Here is a 23,237-nt window from a genome sequence, read left to right on the forward strand (position 1 = left end):
AGTGCAAGGAGCAGGAAAGCAAAACCATTCTTTTTACTGTTCACTAGAATACAAGTTCCATGAGGGGATGCAATTTTGTCTCTTGGCCACTCTTATGTCCTCAGAGTACAGGACAGTGCCTGACACATCATAGGCCTTCATTAAATTGAACAGAATGAATGAATGTAGGGCCAGAAAGAAAGCCACACATGATCTGGGAGAAGAAACAGAATCCTGGAGGTCTTAGGTTAAGGTGGTGCTGGGTAAAAGCTATGCAGACCAGAGCTCCAGAGCTGGCTGTACTTAAGAAATAATAATTAGTATAGGCTGGGCACAGTGGCTCATGCATGTAATCCCAGCACTTTGGGAGGCCAAGGCAGGTGGATTACCTGAGGTCAGGAGTTCGAGACCAGCCTGCTCAATATGGTGAAACCCCGTCTCTACTAAAAATACAAAAAATTAGCCAGGCGTGGTGGTGGGTGCCTGTAATCCCAGCTACTCTGGAGGCTGAGGCGGGAGAATCGCTTGAATCTGGGAGGCGGACGATGCAATGAGCTGAGATCGCACCATTGAACTCCAGCCTGGGCGACAAGAGCAAAACTCTGTCTAAAAAAAAATGAATAGAATAAGAGGTTTGGAAGAGGTCAGTTATTTAACCCCTTTCCTGATATACCTAAGACCTCTAAAAGGAATGCACCTGAGTCACTGCTGTAGCTAAACAAGCAAGTTGTAAGAAAATCCATAGGCTATACAGACTTTTGGCAATACATCAAATTTATCACCTGAGGCTGCTGTTAAATGCTGTGCTGGAAACAACAAAGACAGGTAGAGCTTACAGTATAGGACAAAACAACATGGATGTGGATTTGCTCATCCTCACCCAACAGTCAGCACCAGTGCCCAAACCTTTTATCTAGGGAACCGCCTCCTGCTGATTAGACGTCCAGGTCTCCATGCCAAATGAGTCACAGGATCCTGCCTGCAGCACACACACTCCAACTCCCATACAAATGTAAATCTCTCATTCTTAATAACAAAGAAAAGCCAATTAAAAAGTAAACAAACAAAACTCTGAGAAGTTGATCGTAATTCCCACTAATTTTCTTTCAGGGCTTGGGCAAGTACTAATTTTTATAGCTGCTTTATCCTACTGACATTGCAAGGCAGGGATTAACAAATCTAGTTTCTTTTATTGCAGAAAATTCTTTACATCTAATATATATTCCATGGCTACAAATTCCAACCCGTTTCCCCATGATTCCATTAGCGATGTTTTCTATTTTCCAAACATCACCGACGAGAGGCATGAGATAGTGCATTAATAGTTCATCTGGAGATTCCCTAGTGCTGAAGTTAACATGATTTCATCACAGTAAAAAACTGTGATAACAGGATCCAAGAGAAGTTGCCAAAAAATTCAAGAAGGAACTCAAATGATGTTCAACTTTGCAAACCTTGTCCAATGACAAAAGAAAGAAAATCCAATTTGGTTCTTGGAACACTTTACATTGTAATTCATTTCTGCCTCATGAGACTATTGAAATTGGTAAGCCTGCTACGGTGAAAAGAATGGTATGCAATTAAACATGCATGTTACTGCTTTTTGCTTTGGAAGACCATGCTGCAAATGTTTCTACTGGATGTGTTCAAAAATGACTGGAGAGATCAATACAAAACCAACGTTTACTTCTGTGACCACAAAAGACTACCAAGTGGCTGCAGAGCAAGTCTTGATTATTTTCTGTGAAACCTATGTTTATCCCCCCATTTTCTGATGTAAAATTTTTCAAGGTTTGTGATTTTTGTTTTACATAAATTTTAGTGTCAAGCTCCATTTGGTAATGTCTTCAGAATGAGGACACTGGACAAGCTTCTCTTCACAGGTGGAGTTTCTGGTGTCTAAGAAGGCTTGACCGCCTGCTGAAGTTTCTCCTGCATATGCTACAAGTATATGGCTGCTCACCTGTGTGGGTTCTGCGGTGTTTAATAAGGTGGGAGTTCTGACTGAATTTTTTTCCACATTCATGACATGTGAAGGGCTTTTCTCCTGTATGAGTTCTTTGGTGTGTATGTAGATTTGTATTTTGACTGAAGCTTTTCCCACACCATGAACATTTATATGGTTTTATTCCTTGGTGTGTTGTTAAGTGCTTATTAAGATCTGAACTCCATCTAAACCTCTTATCACACTGTTGACATTTATAGGGTTTCTCCTCAGTGTGAATTCTTTGGTGCTTAATAAGGTCAGAGCTAACTCTGAAGGTTTTCCCACATTCCTGACATTTAAAAGGCTTCTCTCTTGCACAATCTTTCTTGTGACGATCCATAAGTTTGAGCAGCTCTTGTTTCCAGGTTGAAAGTTTCTTTCTTTTCTTCACTGGAAAATCTTGGTGCCATTTTCCCACTCTGTGCATATCAAAATGATTTTCTTTGCCTGCTGTTTTCTGGGGAACTTTTACTTTGGCCTTTTTTGATATGATGCCTGCTGATGCTTGTATTTCCAAGTCAGAAACAGATACAGGTTGATGCTTTTCAGTGTCGTTTTTGAGCTTTAACCCTGTTGGAAAAGACATAATCACCCATCTGTATCCCAGAACAAGAAAATCACATGAATAAAAAGAAAAATTCAATGATTTAAAAAAAGGAACAAAATCTTAAAATGTTAAGCCCTTGCAAAAGTTCATATCAAGGCACATTTCTCCACTTCCCATGGTATATTTACCTGTAGGAGATTTTCCAGCACTATCCTTAAACTCCGGGGATACTTGAACCCATGGCTCTTCCCCTTGCTCTAGACAGGAGATCACTTTAGGTTTGGGGAGCACAAACAATACTGTCAAATGGACAAAATGAGGTCAAGGACTGGTAACTTAACAGTGAACTGGTCCACTAATCCCAGACTGTTTCAGGATGACCAAAGACATTTTACAATTTGTTACTCCAAATGGTTAAATGGATAGACTCCAAGATTCAGTATCATGTTTATGCTATGCTATGCTTCTAGGTAGCTATGCAAAGCAGAGACTAAGAAATAAACCTATGGTGGATCAATGAAAAGGATATAGGGAATGGGAATCCAGTACATGTTCTCCCTCTTTTGCCATCAATACCCTATATCCAACCAAGGGGGAACCAAGCTCCAGAAGTTGCAGGGAATATAAGCTGGTCTTATTACCTCTTTAGAAGGACTCAGCCTGGATAAGACCAGGTATGGCAGAGCCAATGTGAATGACGCTGACTTATCATAAGCACAAGTGATCACTATTATAATTACAGTTACTTTTTATTTACCCTTTATTCTTTAGCCGCAGACCCTCAACTAGGATAGATTTCTACCATTCCTATAGATTACTGGTTCATATGCAGGTAGAAGAAATAGACCAAAATCACTTGGTGAAGTTTCTCTAATTACGGATTGCAAGGTATGAAACTCTGTCACTCATTCATTCAACAGACATGTATAGAGTGGCTATGGTGTGTTAGGCACTGCTCAAGGGCTAGGGATATAGTAGTGAAGAAGATCCCTGATTTCATGGACTTTACATTATAGTAGAGGGGTGGCACAATCAATCAATAAACAAAATAATGTAGGAGTGATAAATGTTTTAAAGAAAATTAAATCATGGTAAAGAGTATTTAAGATTCTGCTCCTGTGAAGCTATTTTAGATAAGGTCCTGTGGGACACCTCTTTGAGAAAGTAATACTTGAGCAGAAACCTAAAAGTGAGTTTTGCCACATGGCAGAAAAGTATGCAAGGCAAAGGAAAAGTAGAAATGAGCCTGGCGAGTTCAAGTAACAGAAAGATGACCAGTGTGGCTAAAGAGGACTGAGTGCACAAGCACACCAGTAGCAGGACACATGTGCAAAGAAGTCCATAGGAGCCAGACCATGGAGGGTCCTGAGGCCTTGGTAAGAAGTTTAGATTTTTCTCCAAATATGGTTAAGAAGTAACCACACGCTTCTGAAGCAAGGAAATGCAACAATCTGATTAGGTTTTCAAAAAATCAATCAGGGTTCTGAGTAGAAAACAGACTGTGGGAGGACAAGAGCAGAGGCAGGGGGACCTGTTAGAAAGCTACTGACATTGACCTGCTTCAAGATGACACTGGCTTAGATCAGAATGCTGGCAGTGCAAGGGGCTGAAACATGGTTGCAGTCAGGATATGTCAAAGTGGAGCTAAGAAAACTTGCTAATGATTAACAGTGGGGTATGATGGCAAGATCAGGGTAAAAGATGACAGTACTAGCTGTGCATGGTGGCTCACGCCTGTAATCCCAGCACTTTGGGAGGCCGAGGTGGGTGGATCACAAGGTCAGGACATTGAGACCATCCTGGTTAACATGATGAAACCCTGTCTCTACTAAAAAAATACAAAAAAATTAGCTGGGCATCGTGGTGGGCACCTGTAGTCCCAGCTACTCGGGAGGCTGAAGCAGGAGAATGGCGTGAACCCAGGAGGCGGAGTTTGCACTGAGCTGAGGTCGCACCACTGCACTCCAGCCTGAGCGACAGAGCGAGGCTCCATCTCAAAAAAAAAAAAAAAACAACATAATAGTACTTAGTTTGCCCTGAGCAACTGGATAATGCTGATGCCCCTTACTGAGATGGGAAAAACATGATGGAGAAGGTTTGGGGAAAGGGAAAGGGAAGGGATCAAGATCTCCATGTAGGATAAGGAATGAGCATGTACATTTGGAAAAAGCTCCCAGGTGATCTGGATACACTACCTACACCCTCCCCTACACTATCTAGTTGAGAATCAACCAGCTCCTGGAACAGTGAGACCCTCTCACAGGGGTTCATTCTCAGTAACCTGAGAACAGATCACTCAACTTCTACACAAAAAGAAGGGAGAATCTTTACTTAGAGAGATGACAGTCTTACAGTTTTCCTGCATTACATCATTGTAGAGGGCCTTCTGAGTGTAATCCAGTAACTCCCATTCTTCCTGAGAAAAATATATGGCCACTTCTTCAAATGTCAACAAGCTCTGAAGAAGAGAATGGACTTCAGCTCCAAACTTGCCACTGCAGAAGCAGCCTAACTGGGTATGAAATGCATGGTAGGCCAGGTGCTAAAGAAATTAACAGAATATGATTTAAGAAAAAAAAAGGTGGCGGGGGGGTGGGGGGGCAAAGGCAGAAAAAAGGAGCCAAGGGATCAGCAAACAGCCTAGGAGGTACCCAGTTCCCTCTGGGCCAAGCCTAATTGTCCAGGGTAGAACCTCTGGGGCTAACATGCCTCAGGGCACATGCTGGGCAGTGTGGGTCTTGGGCAGCAGGGAAAGGCAGATAAGGTCATGCTCAGATAGCCCTACACTGCTGGAAAGCACAGCTCACCTGGGACTGAGGCAAGAGGAGCTCAGGTGCCACTGTCCAGTCTTTGGTGTTTGTCTGCTCAGGAAAGACTAAAATCTGTTGAGCAGGCACAGCTGTGGGTGGAAAAGAGCCAGAGGGCATTTGTCTTGTTTCTATGAACATCCTTAGCTCATTTCTAAAATACACAAGATCCTGATTCTTTCTGGAAAGATAGGACACCTTTTTAAGAGTGTGTATGGTAACCACTTGGTTCTTTGTAAATTAGAACCAAGTGTCTACCAGCCCCTAGATCCAGTTCCCAGATGATTATCCTCAGTTTTCATAAGGAAAGTTAATAAAAAGATATATATATAGGGTTTTTTCCCCTCGCATGATATAAATTTTTCTGAGTTGAGCAAAACTTAGATGTACTCAATTGGAAAATGAAGTACTCAGGAAGCCCAATGTGCCAAATAAAATGAAACAAGAGGGTAAAAATGAACTTGACAAATTCAGTTAACAGCAAGGAGACCAGCTAAGTTGCTGGTGAGGACTGAGCAAGGGCTTGAGTAGCAGATGAGGGCAGACAGATGAGCAGACACCAGACTGTAGAGTGTCCTGGAGCCCTGGTAATATCAGACTTTTTTTTTCTGAATGTAAGTGACCACATGCTTTTGAGGAAAGGAAATGTCATGATCCGATTAGGTTTTTAGAAGATCAATCTAGCTTCTGTATAAAAAACAGATTGTGGAAGGGCACAAGGAGATGCAGGGGCACCTGTTAAAAAGCTACTCATGTATGCCTGGTTCAAGATGACACTGGCTTACACCGGAATGCTAACAGTGCAAGAAGCTGAGACATGGTTGCAGTCAGGATATGTCAAAGTAAAGCTAAGAAAACTTGCTAATGAATTAACAGTGGGGTATGATGACAAGATCAGAATAAAGGAGGACTGTTACTTTGTATGCCTTGAGCCACTGGATAATGACTGTGCCCCTTACTGACATAAGACATGGAAGAGGAAGTTTGGTGGAAGAGAGAAGGAAAGGATTAAGAACTCAATGTAGGATAAGCAATCAGCATGTACGTTTGGAAAAAGCTCCACAGGTAATCTGGATACACTACCTACACCCTCCCCTACACCATCTAGTTGAGAATCAACCAGCACCTGGAACAGTGAGACACTCCTCAATGGGGTTCCTTCTCAGTAAGCCAAGAATAGAGTACTCAACTACATAAAGGGAAGGGAAAATCTTTACCTAGAGAGATGACAGTCTCATAGTTTTCCTGCATTACATCATTGTAGAGGGCCTTCTGAGTGGGATCCAATAACTCCCATTCTTCCTGGGAAAAATACATGGCCACTTCTTCAAATGTCAACAAGCTCTAAAGAAGAGAATGGACTTCAGCTCAGAACCTGCCACTGTACAGAAGCAGCCTAGCCACCTGGCTATGAATTGACCAGGCGATAAAGGAATTAACAGAACATGACTTTTTTTTTAAGTGAGAAGGCAGAAAAAAAGGAGCCAAGGCGTCAGCCCACAGCCTGGGAGGTACCCAGTAGCCCAGAGAACACCCGGGACTAACACACCTCTGAACCCCTCCTGGACAGTATGAATCATACATAGCAAAGAAAGGTAGCCCTAAACAGCTGGAAAGCACAGCTCACCTGGGACTCAGGCAAGACGTGCTCAGGTGTCACTGTCCAGTCTTTGGTGGTTGTTTGCTCAGGAAAGGCTAGAATCTGTTGAGCAGGCACAGCTGTGGGGGGAAAAGAGTCAGAAGAAATCTTTTATCTATAAACATCCTGAGCTCATTCTAAAATACTGATCCTGACTTTTTAAGTACAGATGGGACACCTTTACACGTGTGGTGTGTGTGATGCCTGAAGCAGTCTCTTCATAAATAAGAACCAAATATCCACCAGCCCTTAGAACTAGTTCCCCAATTAAATGTTTCCTCAGTTTTCATCAGAGAAATAAAAGGGAAATCCCTTTTTCCTCTCATATTTTTCTGAGTTAGGCAAAAATTAAAGGTATCTTAAAATGAAGTACTCAGGGACTCCACTGTATGGTAGATGAAGTTTTTTGTCTTTTATTATGTTTTTCCTGGTACACAACTGCTTTCACAATTCTGCCACTAACAGCCCATCTGATCCCAATTCCTTCTGATTTTATGAGGATGAGGTGGCTCCAAGCCTTCCCACTCCATTTCTTTCCTTCCTCTCCACTTATTCTAAGTAACAGAGTTCACGCTATTATTACCAAGAGTTCTGTGGTTTAGATATTTCTGTTCCCTAGGCCAACTCCCACTTTCATCCACAGCTGGCATTTCTACTGCTGCCTGGAAGGACATTATAGTTGCTATCAAGGCTGGTTTTACAAATCCACAGAGCAGGGTATTCAAAAAATGCCCATGACATTTTGGCTGAATAAACTATGATCACAGCTCCCAGGAGAAGGAAATTACCATGAAGCACCTTACCCCTCTCATACACAGGCTCAGTCTCTTTATGAGTATTCCTGCTGAGCTGTTCTTGCAGACCCTGGTATGTATTCCAAAATTCTTCATCTTGGGATATGCCCACTGGTTGGGACTCTGTTGGCTTCAGCCTGAAACTTGAGGCCTCTGCTGTTTCTCCCAAGAGCACTGCCTCCTTTCCCAGCTCATGGACCTAGAAATAATTCCCATCCTCGTTACCACAGAACTTACTTTTGGTTTGTGGGGGTGGAGGCAGAGCAACAGGTGTACAGCCCACATTGTGGGTAGTATAAGACACTAAAAAAAATGAAAAAAAAAGGCTTAAAGAGATACTGGGCCACCAATGTTCCACAAATGACTATACACAAATATGAGAAAACTAGGGTAAAAGGAAACAAACTGTGGTGCCTGCCAGCCCTTCAACACGGCAGCTTCTACTCCTCTGTATACGGTCTAGGTCAGGCCACTGGCAGGGTTGGGCAGGCCACTCAGTTTTTTGTTTTTTTTTGAGATGAGTTTTGCTCTTGTTGCCCAGGCTGGAGTGCAAAGGCATAATCTCGGCTCACTGCAACCTCTGCCTCCTGGGTTCAAGCAATTCTCCTGCCTCAGTCTTCCGAGTAGCTGGGATTACAGGAAAGCACCATCACGCCTGGCTAATTTTTGCATTTTTAGTAGAGACAGGGTTTCTCCATGTTGGTCAAGCTGGTCTCGAACTCCTAACCTCAGGTGATCTGCCCACCTCAACCTCCCAAAGTGCTGGGATTATAGGTGTGAGCCATTGTGCCCAGCTGGGCAGGCCACTCATTCTAATACTGTCTTGTCAGGCCTTTTCTGTTGACTTCAATCCCACAGTTGTGGTTTTCTATCTTCTAGTTTTCTATAAATTCAATGAATTTAAAAGTTGGCCGGGCGCGGTGGCTCACGCTTGTAATCCCAGCACTTTGGGAGGCCGAGGCGGGCGGATCACAAGGTCAAGAGATCGAGACCACGGTGAAACCCCATCTCTACTAAAAAAAATACAAAAAATTAGCCGGGCGTGGTGGCGGGCGCCTGTAGTCCCAGCTACTCGGAGAGGCTGAGGCAGGAGAATGGCGTGAACCCGGGACGCGGAGCTTGCAGTGAGCCGAGATTGCGCCACTGCACTCCAGCCTGGGCGAAAGAGCAAGACTCCGTCTCAAAAAAAAAAAAAAAAAAAAAAAAAAAGTTTTCCTGTCAGCCTGATTATCCCTACAGCCAGCGAAGGTTTTCAGAGAATGGGGACAGAATGGAGAAAAAAGGGGAAGGAGTGGCTCCAACCTACCTCCACATGATTCTGACACCAAACATAGGTCCTGCCGTGTATTCTTCCCAGCAGACCCGAGGTCAGCAGATATGTCGCCACCCACCAAGTTCATACCCTGGCTCCTAACTTGTCAGCAAAGCCAAGGAACAACCATTAAGGGAAGGCAGTAGAGACTTTCATCTACTATAGGGAGGACATTACCCATCAGTGCATTTCTTCTCCTTAGCTATTCTGTTGGGATTTTTCTTTTTTCCAAATCTTTGTTTCCCTTTTTTCTATGTTTTCTTTTCTTCTGCAGTCTTCCCCTAGTTGTTTTTTTTTTTTTTTTGAGACAGGGGTCTCACTCTGTCACCCAGGCTGGGGTACAGTGGTGCAATCATGGCTCACTGCAGTCTCATCCTCCCCAGGCTCAGGTGATCCTCCCACCTCAGCCTCCCGAGTAGCTGGGACTACAGGCACACACCACCATGCCCAGCTAATTTTTGTGTTTTTTGTAGAGATGGAGCTTCACCATGTTGCCCAGGCTGGATTTTTCCTAATTTTTAAAAACATTTTTTTTTGACATGGAGTATCGCTCAGTTGCCCTGGCTGGAGTGCAGTGGTGCAATCTCAGCTCACTGCAACCTCTGCCTCCCAAGTTCAAGCTATTCTCCTGCCTCAGCCTTCTGAGTAGCTGGGATTACGAGCACACGCCACCACGCCCAGCTAGTTTATGTATTTTTAGTACAGACAGGGTTTCAGCATGTTGGTCAGGCTGGTTTCGAACTCCTGACCTTGTGATCCGCCTGCCTCAGCCTCCCCAAGTGCTGAGATTGCAGATGTGAGCCACCACGCCTGGCCTAAAACTTTTTTTTTCTTTAAAGAGACAAGTTCTCACTCTGTTGCCCAGGCCAGAATACAATGCTGCAATAATAACTCACTGCAGCCTCAAACTTCTGGGTCAAGCAATCCTCTCACCTCAACCTCTTGTGAAGCTGGGACTACAGGCACGTGCCATCAGCCTGGCTTTTTTTTTTTTTTTCATAGCAACAACGTCACACTATGTTCCCCAGTCTGGTCTCAAGCAGTCCTCCCACCGCGACCCCCTAAAGTGTTCAAAATATAGGCATGAGCCACCAAACCTGGCCAATTTCTCCTTTTCTTTAAATGTCCTTGTTTTCCTGTGTTCTCCTTGTGGATCTGCCCTTTTTTTTTTAAGACAGGGTCTCACTCTGTCACCCAAGGGAGTGCAATGGTGCGATCTCAGCTCACTGCAACCTCCACCTCCTGGGCTCAGGTGATTCTCCTGACTCAGCCTCCCAAGTAACTGGGACCACAGGTGTGTGCCACCATGCCTGGCTAATTTTCATGTTTTTTGTAGAGACGAGGTTTCACCGTGTTGCCCAGGCTGAGCTCACGGAATCAGTCTGCCTTGGCCTCTCAAAGTGCTGGGATTACAGGTGTGAGCCACCGCACCCGGCCCCTCCTTTTTTTTTTTTTTTTTTGTGAGATGGAATCTTGCTGTGTTGCCCAGGCTGGAGTGCAACGGCGCGATCTCGGCTCACTGCAACCTCCCACGTTCAAATGATTCTCCCTCCTCAGCCTCCAGTATAGCTGGAATTACAGGCACTCGTCATCATGCCCAGCTGGTTTATTTTTGTAGAGAGGGTTCCACCATGCTGTCCAGGTTGGTCTTGAACTCCTGACCTCAGGGGATCCACCCGCCTCAGCCTCCCAAAGTGCTGGGATTACAGGTGTGAGCCACTGCATCCAGCCTCCCTCTTTATTACCTTTTATTCTAAGTACTTAAGTCCTGTCTCCTTGGCCAAGCCAGACTAGGCCCATCACCCTCAATTCACCCTGGCTCCAAAGAGGGCAAAAGCAACTCTCCTTCTATAAGGCCAGGGAAGTATCTGCCACAATCTCTGAAAGCTGTGCACTTCTCTGTGGGCCGTAGTTTCATGTCCCACCTTAACTGTCCTAAAAAAAAAAAAAAACAGTGACCTAATCCATCTAATTTCTCAACTAACTGCCACCATCTCTACTATATCCACCTGCATCCTATTTCACTGTATATGCCAGGAATCTTTCTTCTCACCCCATTCCATGTTTGACCAGATTCCCTCTGCAAGTGTTCTACCAGAGCCACAGCCTCCTCAATGCTCTGTGGATGGTGCTTCTGCATCTGGGTCTGTGTCTCCCTGGGCAGAATAGTCAGGAACTGCTCCAGCACCAGCAGTTCCAGTATCTGCTCTTTTGAGTGGATCTCTGGTCTCAGCCATATATGACATAATTCTTGAAGTTTGCTGACAGCCTCACGAGGTCCAGCTGCTTCACCATAGGTGAAGTTGCGGAAGCGCCAGCAAGAGCTCTTAGGATCGATACTGTCCATTTGAGGAGATCTTTTACTCTGACCGGAGCTCTCTCTTGCAGGCTCTTTGGTCTCCCACAAAGCCCTGATCTGAGGGTCCAAGTATGCAGCCACTTTCAGATCTACCATCATCATTCTGCTTTAGGAAGTTCTGCTCCTGTGTTAAGATACCCAATTGGTACCACGTTTGACAAATGAGATCCTGTCTGGTCTTGTACAAAAGCAATAAAAGGATCTTCTTCCTAAAAGTGCTGAGGACAAGAAAAAAAAAGTATGTATCAATAAGAAACTCACATGAACCTCATCACTTGCGACTTATGAGAGAAAAAAGAACAGAAAAGGTGTCCTGTCTTCCCTTCAAGATCAACTAGCAGGCCCTTTGTTTTTCTCCTGTTCTATTATTCAGCTGAAGCACAGCACAAAAAAACACAAATGTCCGTGGACAACTGTCTTTTTTATAAAAAAGAAAACAATTTAGGAAAGGTTGGTGGGTAAGAAAATTGGCACCCACTGGCTGAAAGGTATTTTGGGATTTTCCAAGGATTTAACTGGTGTGCCTCCTATCCCATCTTCCCCATGAGAAAATAAGATTAGGAAAACATTCTGAGAGTCTCTTAAATTTCAACAGATCATCCCAGTCTGTCTGTAGTAAGGGGAATACAACTTTTATGACCCTTCATCCTCTTGTGAAGATGGAAGCCTTCATTTTAAAAATATTTTAGGCCAGGTGCAGTGGCTCATGCCTGTATTCCCAGCACTTTTGGAGACCGAGGTGGGAGGATCACTTCAGCCAGGAGTTTCAGACCAGCCTGAGCAACATAACAAGACCCCGTCTCTACAAAACAGAAAATTTAAAAAAAAAAAAAAAAAAAAATAGCCAGGATGGTAGAGCACACCAGTAGCTCTAGTTCAGGAGGCTGAGGTGGGAGAGTTGCCTGAGCCCAGGAATTCAAGGTTGCAGTGAGCCATGACCTCATCACTGCACTCCAGCCTGGTAGTTAGAGCAAGACTTTTTCTCTAATTTAAAAACTAAAAATAAAGTCACCTTAAAAAACAACATTTTAGATTTTCCATTATAGAAATACTGGCAAAAGAGCTGAGACGGTGAGATCAAAATACAGTAGTAACCCTTCTCCAAGGGGGGTAAGTTCCAGTACATTCTGCGAATACCTAAAACCCCCAACAGCATCTAACTGCATTATACTATTTTCTCTATGTATACATAGATATGATAGTTTAATGTATAAATTAGGTACAATAAGAGATTAACAATAAAACACTGTAATAAGAGTTATTTAAAACTGGCGGGTCGCCGTGGCTCACGCCTGCAATCCTAGCACTCTGGGAGGCCTGACGTGGGTGGATCACCTGAGATCAAGACTTCAAGACCAGCCTGGCCAACATGGTGAAACCTTCTTTACTGAAAATACAAAAATTAGCAAAGTGTGGTGGTGCGCGCCTGTAGTCCCAGCTACCCAGGAGGCTGGGGCAGGAGAATTGTTTGAACCTGGGAGGCGGAAGCTGCAGTGAGCTGAGACCGTGCCAGGGCACTCTAGCCAAGGCAGCAAAGCGAGATTCCACCTCAAAAAAAAAAAAAGTTATTTAAAACTTATAAACTGTTTATTTCTGAAGTTTTCCATTTAATATTTTTTGGATGGCAGTTGACAGCGGGTAAGTGAAACCTAGATAAAGTGGGGGGAAAGGGGTACTACAGAAGGAAGGTAAAAAAGTAGCCTATTTTCAGACAATGTCTCCCAACTAAGCAACAAGATGCTCATCATTCTTCTTTGCAAGACACATAAAGGGTGCCATGCAGATGATTTATACGAATTTTTTTTTTTCGAGATGGAGTCTCGCCCTGTCACCCAGGCTGGAGTTCAGTGGTGTGATCTCAGCTCACTGCAACTTCCACCTCCCGGGTTCAAGCCATTCTCCTGCCTCAGCCTCCCGACTAGCTGGGATTACAGGAGCGTGCCACCACGCCCGGCTAATTTTTGTGTTTTTAGTAGAGACAGGGATTCACTATCTTGGCCAGGGTGGTCTCGAACTCCTGACCTCGTGATCCACCCATCTTGGCCTCCCAAAGTGCTGGGATTACAGGCGTCAGCCACCGCGCCCGGCCTATACGAATTTTTAAGTGTGCTTACTTGAGCTGGAGAAAATTAGTTGATCTGTGTTTACAAAATATCAAGTTGTAAAAAAAGATATTTTATTTACAAAATATCAAGTCGTATTTTCTTTTTGTCGCTGATTTTATGAAATATCAACTCCAATAGGCGTTGGTGACTACGAAAGTGAAACCTTCTGCTGACTTTGTATTTCTCCAACAGTCATTTAGACTTCTAAGGGGGGGTGAGGAGAGCCGTGAGCCTCACTTTTCCTTAAGTGAGCCAGCCGAAGCGGCACCGAAATTCTGCCCAGGATGCCACCGGTATTCAAAGAAGTGGCCAGCTCCTTGCTACCCACCCCGGTTCCAGAAGCAGAGACACTTCCTATGTTTCTGCATCATTAGAAGCTACTAGCCCTGAGGCTCAACCAACCGCATAACATCGGCCGGACACGGAAATGCCGGCGGAGGTGGGAAAGGGTCTGCGGGCGCAGCTGCAGGCACTGCTGCCCGCCAGCACTCGGATTTGCCACAGCCTGTGTCTGCGACAGGCGTGCCCGTGGGCACTGGGCAAGCGGGCAGTGTCCCAGCGAGCTTCAGCCGCGCCTCTAGGATATAGCTGCGAAAAGCGGGGAGAGAATGGTTTCTCGAGCCCGACGGTGGCCCCGCCTCAGGCTCCAGCCGCGCGGTCCGGAAGCGCCGCAGCTGCCGCCTACGGAAAATGGCTGCCTCCCTGAGGACGCCGCCGCTCCATCGGCTCCAGGGTCGAAGCTATAGGGGAAGCCGCTTCTCGGTTACCTCGGCCAGCTTGGCTTCCTGGAGGCCGCTGCTCGCTTTCTGAAGCTCAAACGCAAGCCGCCGCCCGGAAGGCAGCCAATCTGAGGAGCGCAACCGCCGGCCCACCGCTGCCCTACCGCTGCCCTGTCCAGGTGCAGAGCCCGAGCGCCGGCCGGAAGTGGAAGTGAGGCTTTCCGAGGGCGCGCGCAGGCCCGCCCTCTCGCTAAGGCGTCTGAGCCCGGCCTACTTCCTCGCCAGAGAAACTGTCGCCAGCCCCGGCGGTAGGGAAGGGTTAATGCTACCGAGTCTCCAGACCCGCCGAAGCCTAGAGGGTCTTGCACCGGCTCACCGCGTGGCTGTCGCTGTCTCGTGTCCCCAGTGAGGGAGGCGTCGCACTGTCACGTCTGTTCTGCGTGGCTGTCGGGCGGAGTTTGGTCCCGGGAGCCTCGCCGGGTAAGGGTCCCCGCCCAGCTCCGCGCGCCGCGTCCTCGGGCTTCCGCGGCCCGGCCGGCCGTGCTCGAGCTGTTGCTGGGCTCGTCGCAGCCTCCTCGAGGAAGAGGCGTTTTGTCCGAGTCGGGCCACTCTCTAGGTCAGAAACAACAGCCCTCCGAGAGTTTTGTACCGTTTTCTAGGTCTCGTGACGCATTCCCCACAACTATTTTTTCTTGAGGTAGGTTTGAACCTGTGAAATAGGTTCTTTTTCTGTCTCTGCTTGACAGAGAAACGGAGACCTAAGAAGTGACTTGCTCAGGGTCACATAGTTCAGCAGTGCCGGCCGCTAATCGGAAATAGCTCTTCTGTTGTGGTATCGTCTGCGTTTTCCACTCTAGTATGCTTCCCTGGAAAATGGGAACCTTGTTTTCATCTTATATCTCATGCAGCGCCTAACATAGTCACCTGGTAAGATAGGAATTCCACACATATTTACTGAATCATAGGTAGAAGAATCTAAGTGTTTTGGGTGTTCAGTGATCTCTGAATTAATCCGTTTTTGTAATGTCAGTCTGTACCAGTTGAGGGATTATTTAATAAGTCCAGTATGAGTGGTTTCCGAATTACCAATTTTTGTAACGTCAGCGTATACCAGTCAAGGGACTATTTTTTTTTTTTTTTTTTTTTGAGACGGAGTCTCGCTCTTTCACCCAGGCTGGAGTGCAGTGGCGCGATCTCGGCTCACTGCAGGCTCCGCCCCCCGGGGTTCACGCCATTCTCCTGCCTCAGCCTCCCGCGTAGCTGGAACTACAGGCACCCGCCACCTCGCCCGGCTAATTTTTTGTATTTTTAGTAGAGACGGGGTTTCACCGTGTTAGCCAGGATGGTCTCGATCTCCTGACCTTGTGATCCGCCCGCCTCGGCCTCCCAAAGTGCTGGGATTACAGGCGTGAGCCACCGCGCCCGGCCTACAGTCAAGGGACTATTAAGTCAGCTATGTGTAGCCAATATTTTTTTTTTTTTTTTTTTTTTTTTTTTTTTTTTTTAGACGGAGTCTTGCTCTTTCGCCCAGGCTGGAGTGCAGTGGCGCAATCTCGGCTCACTGCAAGCTCCGCGTCCCGGGTTCACGCCATTCTCCTGCCTCAGCCTCTCCGAGTAGCTGGGACTACAGGCGCCCGCCACCACGCCCGGCTAATTTTTTGTATTTTTTAGTAGAGACGGGGTTTCACCGTGGTCTCGATCTCCTGACCTTGTGATCCGCCCGCCTCGGCCTCCCAAAGTGCTGGGATTACAAGCGTGAGCCACCGCGCCCGGCCTGTGTAGCCAATATTACAGAGTTGAGTAAGACGTCTTTGTCCTTAAGCAATCTCTTGAAAGGACTGAGCAATTTCGTGAATATCAGTAACACAAGGTAAGAATAGGACATAAACTGAATGCTGTGAGAACTCCAAGAAAATCCAAGTTGATTTGGGGTTGGGGGAAATTATAAAAGACCTTGAGGGATTTTGTCCACAGCAGGGAATGGAGACACATTCCAGTCAGAGGGAAGGGTAGGAGTAAAGGCTTTAAAAGCTGGAAACATTAGAGTGTGAGATCTTAGGTACGTTTTTATTGAGTTGGGCTGCATTTAGAGGAAGAGTTTTAAAAGTTAGAAAACGAGTTTATGTGGCACTTATACTGGAGTCCTTTGAATGGGAATGAAAAGAGTGCATTTAAGAAAGTAAATCCTGGCCAGGCGCGGTGTCTCACACCTGTAATCCCAGCACTTTGGGAGGCCGAGGCGGGCCGATCATGAGTTAGGAGATCGGGACCATCCTGGCTAACATGGTGAAACGCCGTCTCTACTAAAAAATACAAAAAAAATTAGCCGGGCGTGGTGGTGGGCACCTGTAGTCCCAGCTACTCGGGAGGCTGAGGCAGGAGAATGGCGTGAACCCAGGAGGGGGAGCTTCCAGTGAGCCGAGTTCTGAGTTCACGCCACTGCACTCCAGCTTGGGCGACAGAGCGAGACTCTGTCTCAAAAAAAAAAAAAAAAAGTAAATCCTGGAGCACCATTTGAGCGTTTTTGACTGAGCTGCTTTCTATGGCAGTTCATCTAAGGTAAGTTTAAGGTGAGAATGAAGATGAGAGGCCATTATGCTATTTTTGCTTTTGGATGGGATGGTATGTAACTCCGCTTAGGCATAGATCTTGATCCTTTGTAAGTGAGAGAGAAAAACAGACTTAATAATGAGCATCTGCCTAAGTCACTTGAATATGTGTCTAAATAGGTTCATTTCCTTAAAATCTCAGCCAGGTTGGGACTTCATTTCTTCAGAAGTAAATATTGTTCTCAGTCTATCAGAACCAGTGGACAGCAACGTCCTCAGCATTAAGAGTCTCATCACCTGGCCCAATGCTGAATATATAATTAGAATTTATTAAGTTGAATAAGTGAAGTTCTGCTAGCAGTGCTAAGCAGTGCCCTTGGATATCATTGACAGGCCTGATTCATAACATAGGAAGTTGGTTAAAGGGAAAAGGGATTCATGAGAAAAAGAGGCAGCAAGGCACAAATTATGAATAGTGAATAAGAGGCACTGATGATTTTCAATGTGTGAGGTTTGCTGCCATAGTGGCTTATCTTTTGAAGCCCACAAACGTTCTTTGAGCCTTTCCTTTTGGTTTCACCTCCCCTTGCTTGGGCACTGTTTTAGAAATGATGACTGTGGCTGGGCACAGTGGCTTACAACTGTAATCCCAGCACTTTGGGAGGCCTAGGTGGGTGGATCACTTGAGGTCAGGAGTTCGAGACCAACCTGGCCAACATGGCAAAACCTTGTCTCTACTAAAAATACAAAAATTAGCGGGGCATGTTGGTGCATGCCTATAATCCCAGCTACTTGGGAGGCTGAGGCACGAGAATGGCTTCAACCCTGGAGGCAGAGGTTGCAGTGAGCCGAGATTGTGCCACTGCACTCTAGCCTGGGTGACAGAGCCAGACCCCATCTCAAAAAAAAAAAAAAAAAGACGGCACAGCTGAGAAGCATTGAAAGCAAATACATTAATTCTGAGACACCCACACAACTGTCATAGTGGCCTGAATATTTTTGCTAGGTGATTGGCTCGAGCTAATGGTGCTGCTGTTGGCTAGCAAATACTTTTTTATTTTTCCATTTATAAGTGAAAGAGATAAACCAAGATTTAGCTCTGAGTTATCACTTACTAATTGCCTTAATAATAGTTGCCTCATTTAGAAAGTTGCTTGATGGTAGCCTGCCATTGGCTCCATACCCTAATTACTACCATATTCTCTTGTAATCTTCTCCATGCTCCATAACTCATAGTTGGCATTTCTGGCAATGAATGTTACAGGAAAACCAGTGGTCTGACTCTTCTGGGTTTTTAGATGAGAGACTTAAGAGAATTCTATGGGCCGGGCGTGGTGGCTCACACCTGTGATCCCAGCACTTTGGGAGGCTGAGGCAGGCGGATCACGAGTTCAGGAGTTCGAGACCAGCCTGGCCAACATAGTGAAATCCTGTCTTTACCAAAAAAATACAAAAATTAGCCGGGTGTGCTGGCACACACCTGTAGTCCCAGCTACTCAGGAAGCTGAGGCAGGAGAATTGCTTGAACCCGGGAGGCAGAGGTTGCAGTGAGCCGAGATGGCGGCATCGCACTCCAGCCTGGGTGACAGAGCAAGACTCTGTCTCAAAAAAAAAAAGAGAGAGAGAGACAGAATTCTATGTAGTTGAGGAATGAATGGGCCAGTCAGATTCTGCCCTAAATAAAAGGAAGAATAACTGAGATACCAGCCATTTCCCTTATTTCTCTGACATACTTTTCTTTCTTCATAGCACCTGGAATGGATAAAAGTGGCAGTTTTTGTTTCTTCCCATGAGGTTGTGTATCTGGAATGAGAACCAGGAAATTAATCTAGACTAAGACATTTCTAAGGACCTGGAATGGCTTTGGGGAGCACCAGGAGGACCCGAAAAGAGTATTTGAGGGCCTAGAGGGACAGAAGAGCTTGCCAATAGGATTTATGAGAAACAATTGATCAGAAACAGCAGCAGAGAAACCTTTTAGATTTCTTCTGTGGAAAAGTTGAGTCTTGGTTCAAATTAAGTAAAATAAACACTGAAGAGAAATAAAAGTCTCAAATATAAAAAGTATGTTACTTATAATGTAAATTTAGGAAAACAAATGAAAGGACATCTTTAAAATTTTTTAACTGTAGTGAAATATTTGTAAAACTTTTGGGCTCATCTCTAAGAATTGCTGTGATTCTGAAACTTGATAATATCTCAAATAGAGAACAGTTTCAGTGAAAAATAGCACTTGAGAATACATCAGATGTTCCCAAGAAAGAAGATCTGAGAATGGCAAAGTGCCACTGACAAATAAATTATTTACATACTTACATATTACCTTGGCAAACACAAGAGACATTCAAGTTAAAGCACGGTGCTTGAGAATACTATATTGAATGCAATAAAGGTTGGATTTCATTCATATGTACAACAGAAACTACTTTCTTCTTCACTTCAAGATTCGGTACAACTGTTCCTGAATTCCAACTCTCCATACATCCCCATGTCAGGGTCCTTGTAGCTCGGAGCCCTTATCCAGGTAGATGAACTGCTGCCCAGTGAACGCTATGTACACAGCAATTTGAGCACCATTCTCTTTTTCTGGCAGTGAGGTAAAATCGGGTCTTTTTGGAAGGGGAGAAGCCACATTGCACCTCTGCTACACACAAGATTAGTCTGTCATTGCCTTTGAGTCTTTTACACTCCCTTCTTGTCAAGTATCAGTTCTTATGGAAACTTATTCCACCTGGGTCCTTTCTTGTGGGCACATCTTGCTCAATCCCTCCTCTCTTCATATTGTCCCTTTTCCTGTATTGAGTTAGGGAAAGTATGCAGGTATTCCTGTCATTCCTGACCGAGGCTGTTGTATCTGTCAAAACAGAGGAGAAGTAGGAGGCATTCCGAAAAATGATCACTGATGGCTTGCAGGAGCAAGAGCCAGACAGGACTTTGGAACTGGCAGCTTTCTGAGTACATAAGACCTCCACCTCTAGACTAGCTCTTCAGTCATGGTTATCCCCTTCAGTCCATTATCCTCCAATACAATGCCCATGCCTTCTGGGGCTTTGAGCTAAGTTATGTTTAGAAAGTGTGGGGGTTTTTTTTTGCCGGTTCATTAAGGCTTTTCCCTTTGTTTTCTCCGGTTGGTGGTTCAGAATTAAGTTCAGTATGAATAAGAGAGGGAAATACACAACCCTGAATTTGGAGGAGAAAATGAAGGTTCTAAGTAGAATTGAAGCTGGACGATCACTTAAAAGTGTAATGGATGAATTTGGAATCAGTAAGTCAACATTTTATGACATTAAAAAAAATAAGAAGTTAATTCTTGACTTTGTACTGAAGCAGGACATGCCATTAGTAGGGGCTGAGAAGAGAAAGAGGACAACTGGAGCCAAATATGGTGATGTAGATGATGCGGTCTACATGTGGTACCAACAGAAACGCTCAGCCGGTGTCCCAGTAAGAGGCGTGGAGCTTCAGGCTGCTGCAGAGAGATTTGCACAGTGTTTTGGGCGAACAGATTTCAAAGCTAGCACTGGTTGGCTTTTTAGATTTCGAAATCGGCATGCAATTGGGAACCGAAAAGGATGTGGGGAACAAGTCCTAAGTTCAGTTTCTGAAAATGTTGAGCCATTTCGACAAAAACTGTCCATGATAATTAAAGAGGAGAAACTGTGTCTAGCTCAGCTATACAGTGGGGATGAAACAGACCTCTTTTGGAAGTCAATGCCAGAAAATTCTCAGGCAAGTAGGAAAGATATCTGCCTACCAGGGAAGAAAATAAACAAAGAAAGGTTGTCTGCCCTTTTATGTGCAAATGCAGACGGAACTCATAAATTAAAGTCAATCATTATTGGAAAATCAAAACTGCCCAAAAGTGTGAAAGAGGACACAAGTACATTGCCTGTGATATATAAGCCCAGTAAACATGTTTGGTTCACCAGAGAATTGTTTTCAGAATGGTTTTTTCAGAACTTTGTTCCTGAGGTCCGACATTTTCAACTTAATGTTCTAAGATTTCATGAAGAGGATGTCAGGGCATTGTTACTTCTGGACAGTTGCCCGGCTCATCCTTCCTCTGAATCCCTAACCAGTGAGGATGGTCGAATAAAATGTATGTTCTTTCCCCGTAACACTTCAACCTTGATTCAACCAATGAATCAAGGTGTGATCTTGAGCTGCAAACGGCTGTATAGATGTAAGCAACTTGAAGAGAGTCTTGTAATATTTGAAGAAAGTGATGATGAGCAAGAGAAAGGAGATAAAGGAGTTTCCAAAATTAAAATCTACAATATAAAAAGTGCAGTTTTTAACTGGGCAAAAAGTTGGGATGAAGTAAAACAAATAACCATAGCAAATGCGTGGGAAAATCTTCTTTACAAAAAAGAACCTGAATATGATTTTCAAGGCTTAGAAGATGTGGATTATAGAGAAATTCTTGAAAAATGTGGGGAGTTGGAAACTAAGTTGGATGATGATAGAGTGTGGTTAAATGGAGATGAAGAAAAGGGTTGTCTCCTAAAAACCAAAGGTGGAATAACAAAGGAAGTTGTTGAAAAAGGAGGAGAAGCTGAGAAGCAGACTGCTGAATTTAAATTATCTGCTGTAAGAGAGAGTTTGGACTACCTTCTTGACTTTGTTGATGCCACACCTGAGTTTCAGAGATTCCACTTCACACTGAAAGAGATGCAACAAGAAATAGTCAAGAAACAATTCCAGAGTAAAATCCATTCTAGAATTGGTAGCTTTTTGAAACCTAGGCCTCATAATATTAAGGACTCCTTCAGTGGGCCTTCAACTTCCGGTTCTAATCATTAGATTTTGTGTTTAAAGATTTCTGCCGTTACATGATGTAGGCCAGCTGTGAATTGTCATGTTTTAGCAACTGACATTATTTTGTTTATCAGTGCCCATTTATATAATGGTTATAAAATTTACAGTTTGAAAATAATACATTTATGTTTCTTTAAATTTATTTAAATAAATTTGTGTTTCATAAATTCTTCTTTTAAATTTTACACAAGGATCTGAATAATGAAGTATTGTCCCAGATTATCTAAGGTGGAATGCCTTTGAGAAAAGCATTAGTTTGTAATCATAGTATATAACAAACTGTGCTGACTAGTTCTAGTTAGCTTTAAGATAAGGATAGATTAGGTTTTCAATTTAGTGGTAAAACACACTCTGCTTTCTTAACTCCGTTACTACCTATTTAGTGTTTGTTTTCCTCTTACTGTGAAAGTAACATGCTGATTATAGGGAATATATAAAAAAAGATAAAAAGCACTCAATTCTATTGACTAATGATATCCTCAACACTTTGGTGTATACCATATATTTTTTAAATAGGCAGATTACATTGTAAATAAAACCTTATCTCTTACTGTCTTAACATATTTTATGGTTTGTTATTAATAAGTTAGCATTTATTGAGTATATAGGATTCTATATATATGTTAGTCTTCATAACAATGACTTCCCTTTTCAAATACATAAGGAAACGGATTAAGTAACGATAAAGGTCACATAAACTAGTAAATAGCAGACATGAGACTTAAATTCTATTTAATGCCAAAGCTCAGGCTTTTAACCATCATGCTGCACTATTTCCGAGAGTTTCCCTTAGGTCATTAAAATCTCTTAACCTCACATTTGATGGTTTTTTAATATTCCACCAGGGGATGTAACATACCAGTTGAACTACCAGGTCAAATAGAATGAACTTTTGAAAAAACTTCGATACACACTGTTAAATTGCTTTCACATTCCCGCCATTATTTTGAAAGTACTTCTCCCAATGCACCAATCCCAACATTGAATATTGTTATACTCTTAGTTTTTGCTAATTTTGTAACCAAAAGAATGGTATCTTTATGGTTGTTCCCTATTTAATATAAGGTGTCAGGTGAGTTGATATTTGCAAATAACAAGCTGTGTTTGGATAATTCTTACTGGCTTTCAATGTTTCATTTCTCATATATTATCTTCAAGAATCTGTTTCTGGCCGGGCACGGTGGCTCACGCCTGTAATCCCAGCACTTTGGGAGGCCGAGGTGGGCGGATCACGAGGTCAGGAGATCAAGACCATCTTGGCTAACATGGTGAAACCCCGTTTCTACTAAAAATACAAAAAATTAGCCGGGCGCGGTGGCAGGCGCCTGTAGTCCCAGCTACTCGGGAGGCTGAGACAGGAAAATGGCGAGCCAAGATAGTGCCACTGCACTCCAGCTTGGGTGACAGAGCGAGACTCTGTCTCAAAAAAAAAAAAAAAAAAGAAAATCTGTTTCTGAGATGCGTATTCTGTTACACTGGTGAATACTAGGCAATTATAGTATAAAATTAGTGACTAAATACAGTACTACTGGTGTCTACTCTTGCTCTAGTACCTTGCCATTTTCATTACTGGCTGATGTGAATTTCTCTTTTTTTTGTTGTTGTTTTTTTTGAGATGGAGT

The 23,237-nt window shown here is 44.0% G+C and overlaps 2 protein-coding genes across 19 annotated transcripts; one reads left to right on the forward strand and one right to left on the reverse strand.

Annotated features, from left to right (window-relative positions):
* Window positions 1-1,149: 1,149 nt before the first annotated feature.
* ZNF75A (zinc finger protein 75A) lies at window positions 1,150-14,867 on the reverse strand. Of its 13 annotated transcripts, none has more exons than XM_055240954.2 (7): window positions 14,297-14,459; window positions 11,119-11,642; window positions 7,763-7,952; window positions 6,948-7,039; window positions 6,538-6,664; window positions 2,702-2,812; window positions 1,150-2,536 (listed from the first exon to the last, which is right to left on the reverse strand). In XM_055240954.2, the coding sequence occupies exons 2-7, from the start codon at window positions 11,524-11,526 to the stop codon at window positions 1,857-1,859; spliced, it is 1,608 nt and encodes a 535-aa protein (XP_055096929.1). In that variant the 5' UTR covers window positions 11,527-11,642; window positions 14,297-14,459; the 3' UTR covers window positions 1,150-1,856. The 13 variants fall into 13 exon arrangements, with proteins under 13 accessions (XP_055096929.1, XP_063473004.1, XP_063473003.1 ...); XM_063616934.1 differs by having other exon boundaries at window positions 10,163-11,642; window positions 14,297-14,456; XM_063616933.1 differs by having other exon boundaries at window positions 9,060-11,642; window positions 14,297-14,456.
* Window positions 14,506-22,733, forward strand: TIGD7 (tigger transposable element derived 7). Of its 6 annotated transcripts, none has more exons than XM_055240946.2 (3): window positions 14,506-14,728; window positions 18,547-19,752; window positions 19,938-22,733. In XM_055240946.2, exons 2-3 carry the CDS (start codon window positions 19,700-19,702, stop codon window positions 21,598-21,600), a joined length of 1,716 nt encoding a protein of 571 aa, XP_055096921.1. In that variant the 5' UTR covers window positions 14,506-14,728; window positions 18,547-19,699; the 3' UTR covers window positions 21,601-22,733. The 6 variants fall into 6 exon arrangements, with proteins under 6 accessions (XP_055096921.1, XP_055096924.1, XP_055096922.1 ...); XM_055240947.2 differs by lacking the exon at window positions 14,506-14,728 and adding an exon at window positions 14,763-14,945; XM_063616925.1 differs by lacking the exon at window positions 14,506-14,728 and adding an exon at window positions 15,899-16,118.
* The last annotated feature ends 504 nt before the right edge of the window (window positions 22,734-23,237 follow it).

Source organism: Symphalangus syndactylus, chromosome 14, assembly GCF_028878055.3.
Source record: "Symphalangus syndactylus isolate Jambi chromosome 14, NHGRI_mSymSyn1-v2.1_pri, whole genome shotgun sequence".
In the NCBI taxonomy this organism is placed as follows: domain Eukaryota; kingdom Metazoa; phylum Chordata; class Mammalia; order Primates; family Hylobatidae; genus Symphalangus; species Symphalangus syndactylus.

Coding starts and splice junctions, on each gene's coding strand:
- ZNF75A (XM_055240954.2), bottom strand. CDS start 11,526: ATGATGATGGTAGATCTGAAAGTGGCTGCATACTTGGACCCTCAGATC. Junction 7,953..11,118: donor CTGGTCAAACATGGAATGGG/GTGAGAAGAAAG, acceptor AATTATTTCTAG/GTCCATGAGCTGGGAAAGGA. Junction 2,813..6,537: donor TGAGACTGTCATCTCTCTAG/GTAAAGATTTTC, acceptor TCCATTTGACAG/TATTGTTTGTGCTCCCCAAA.
- TIGD7 (XM_055240946.2), top strand. CDS start 19,700: ATGGCTTGCAGGAGCAAGAGCCAGACAGGACTTTGGAACTGGCAGCTT. Junction 19,753..19,937: donor TGGAACTGGCAGCTTTCTGA/GTACATAAGACC, acceptor TTGGTGGTTCAG/AATTAAGTTCAGTATGAATA.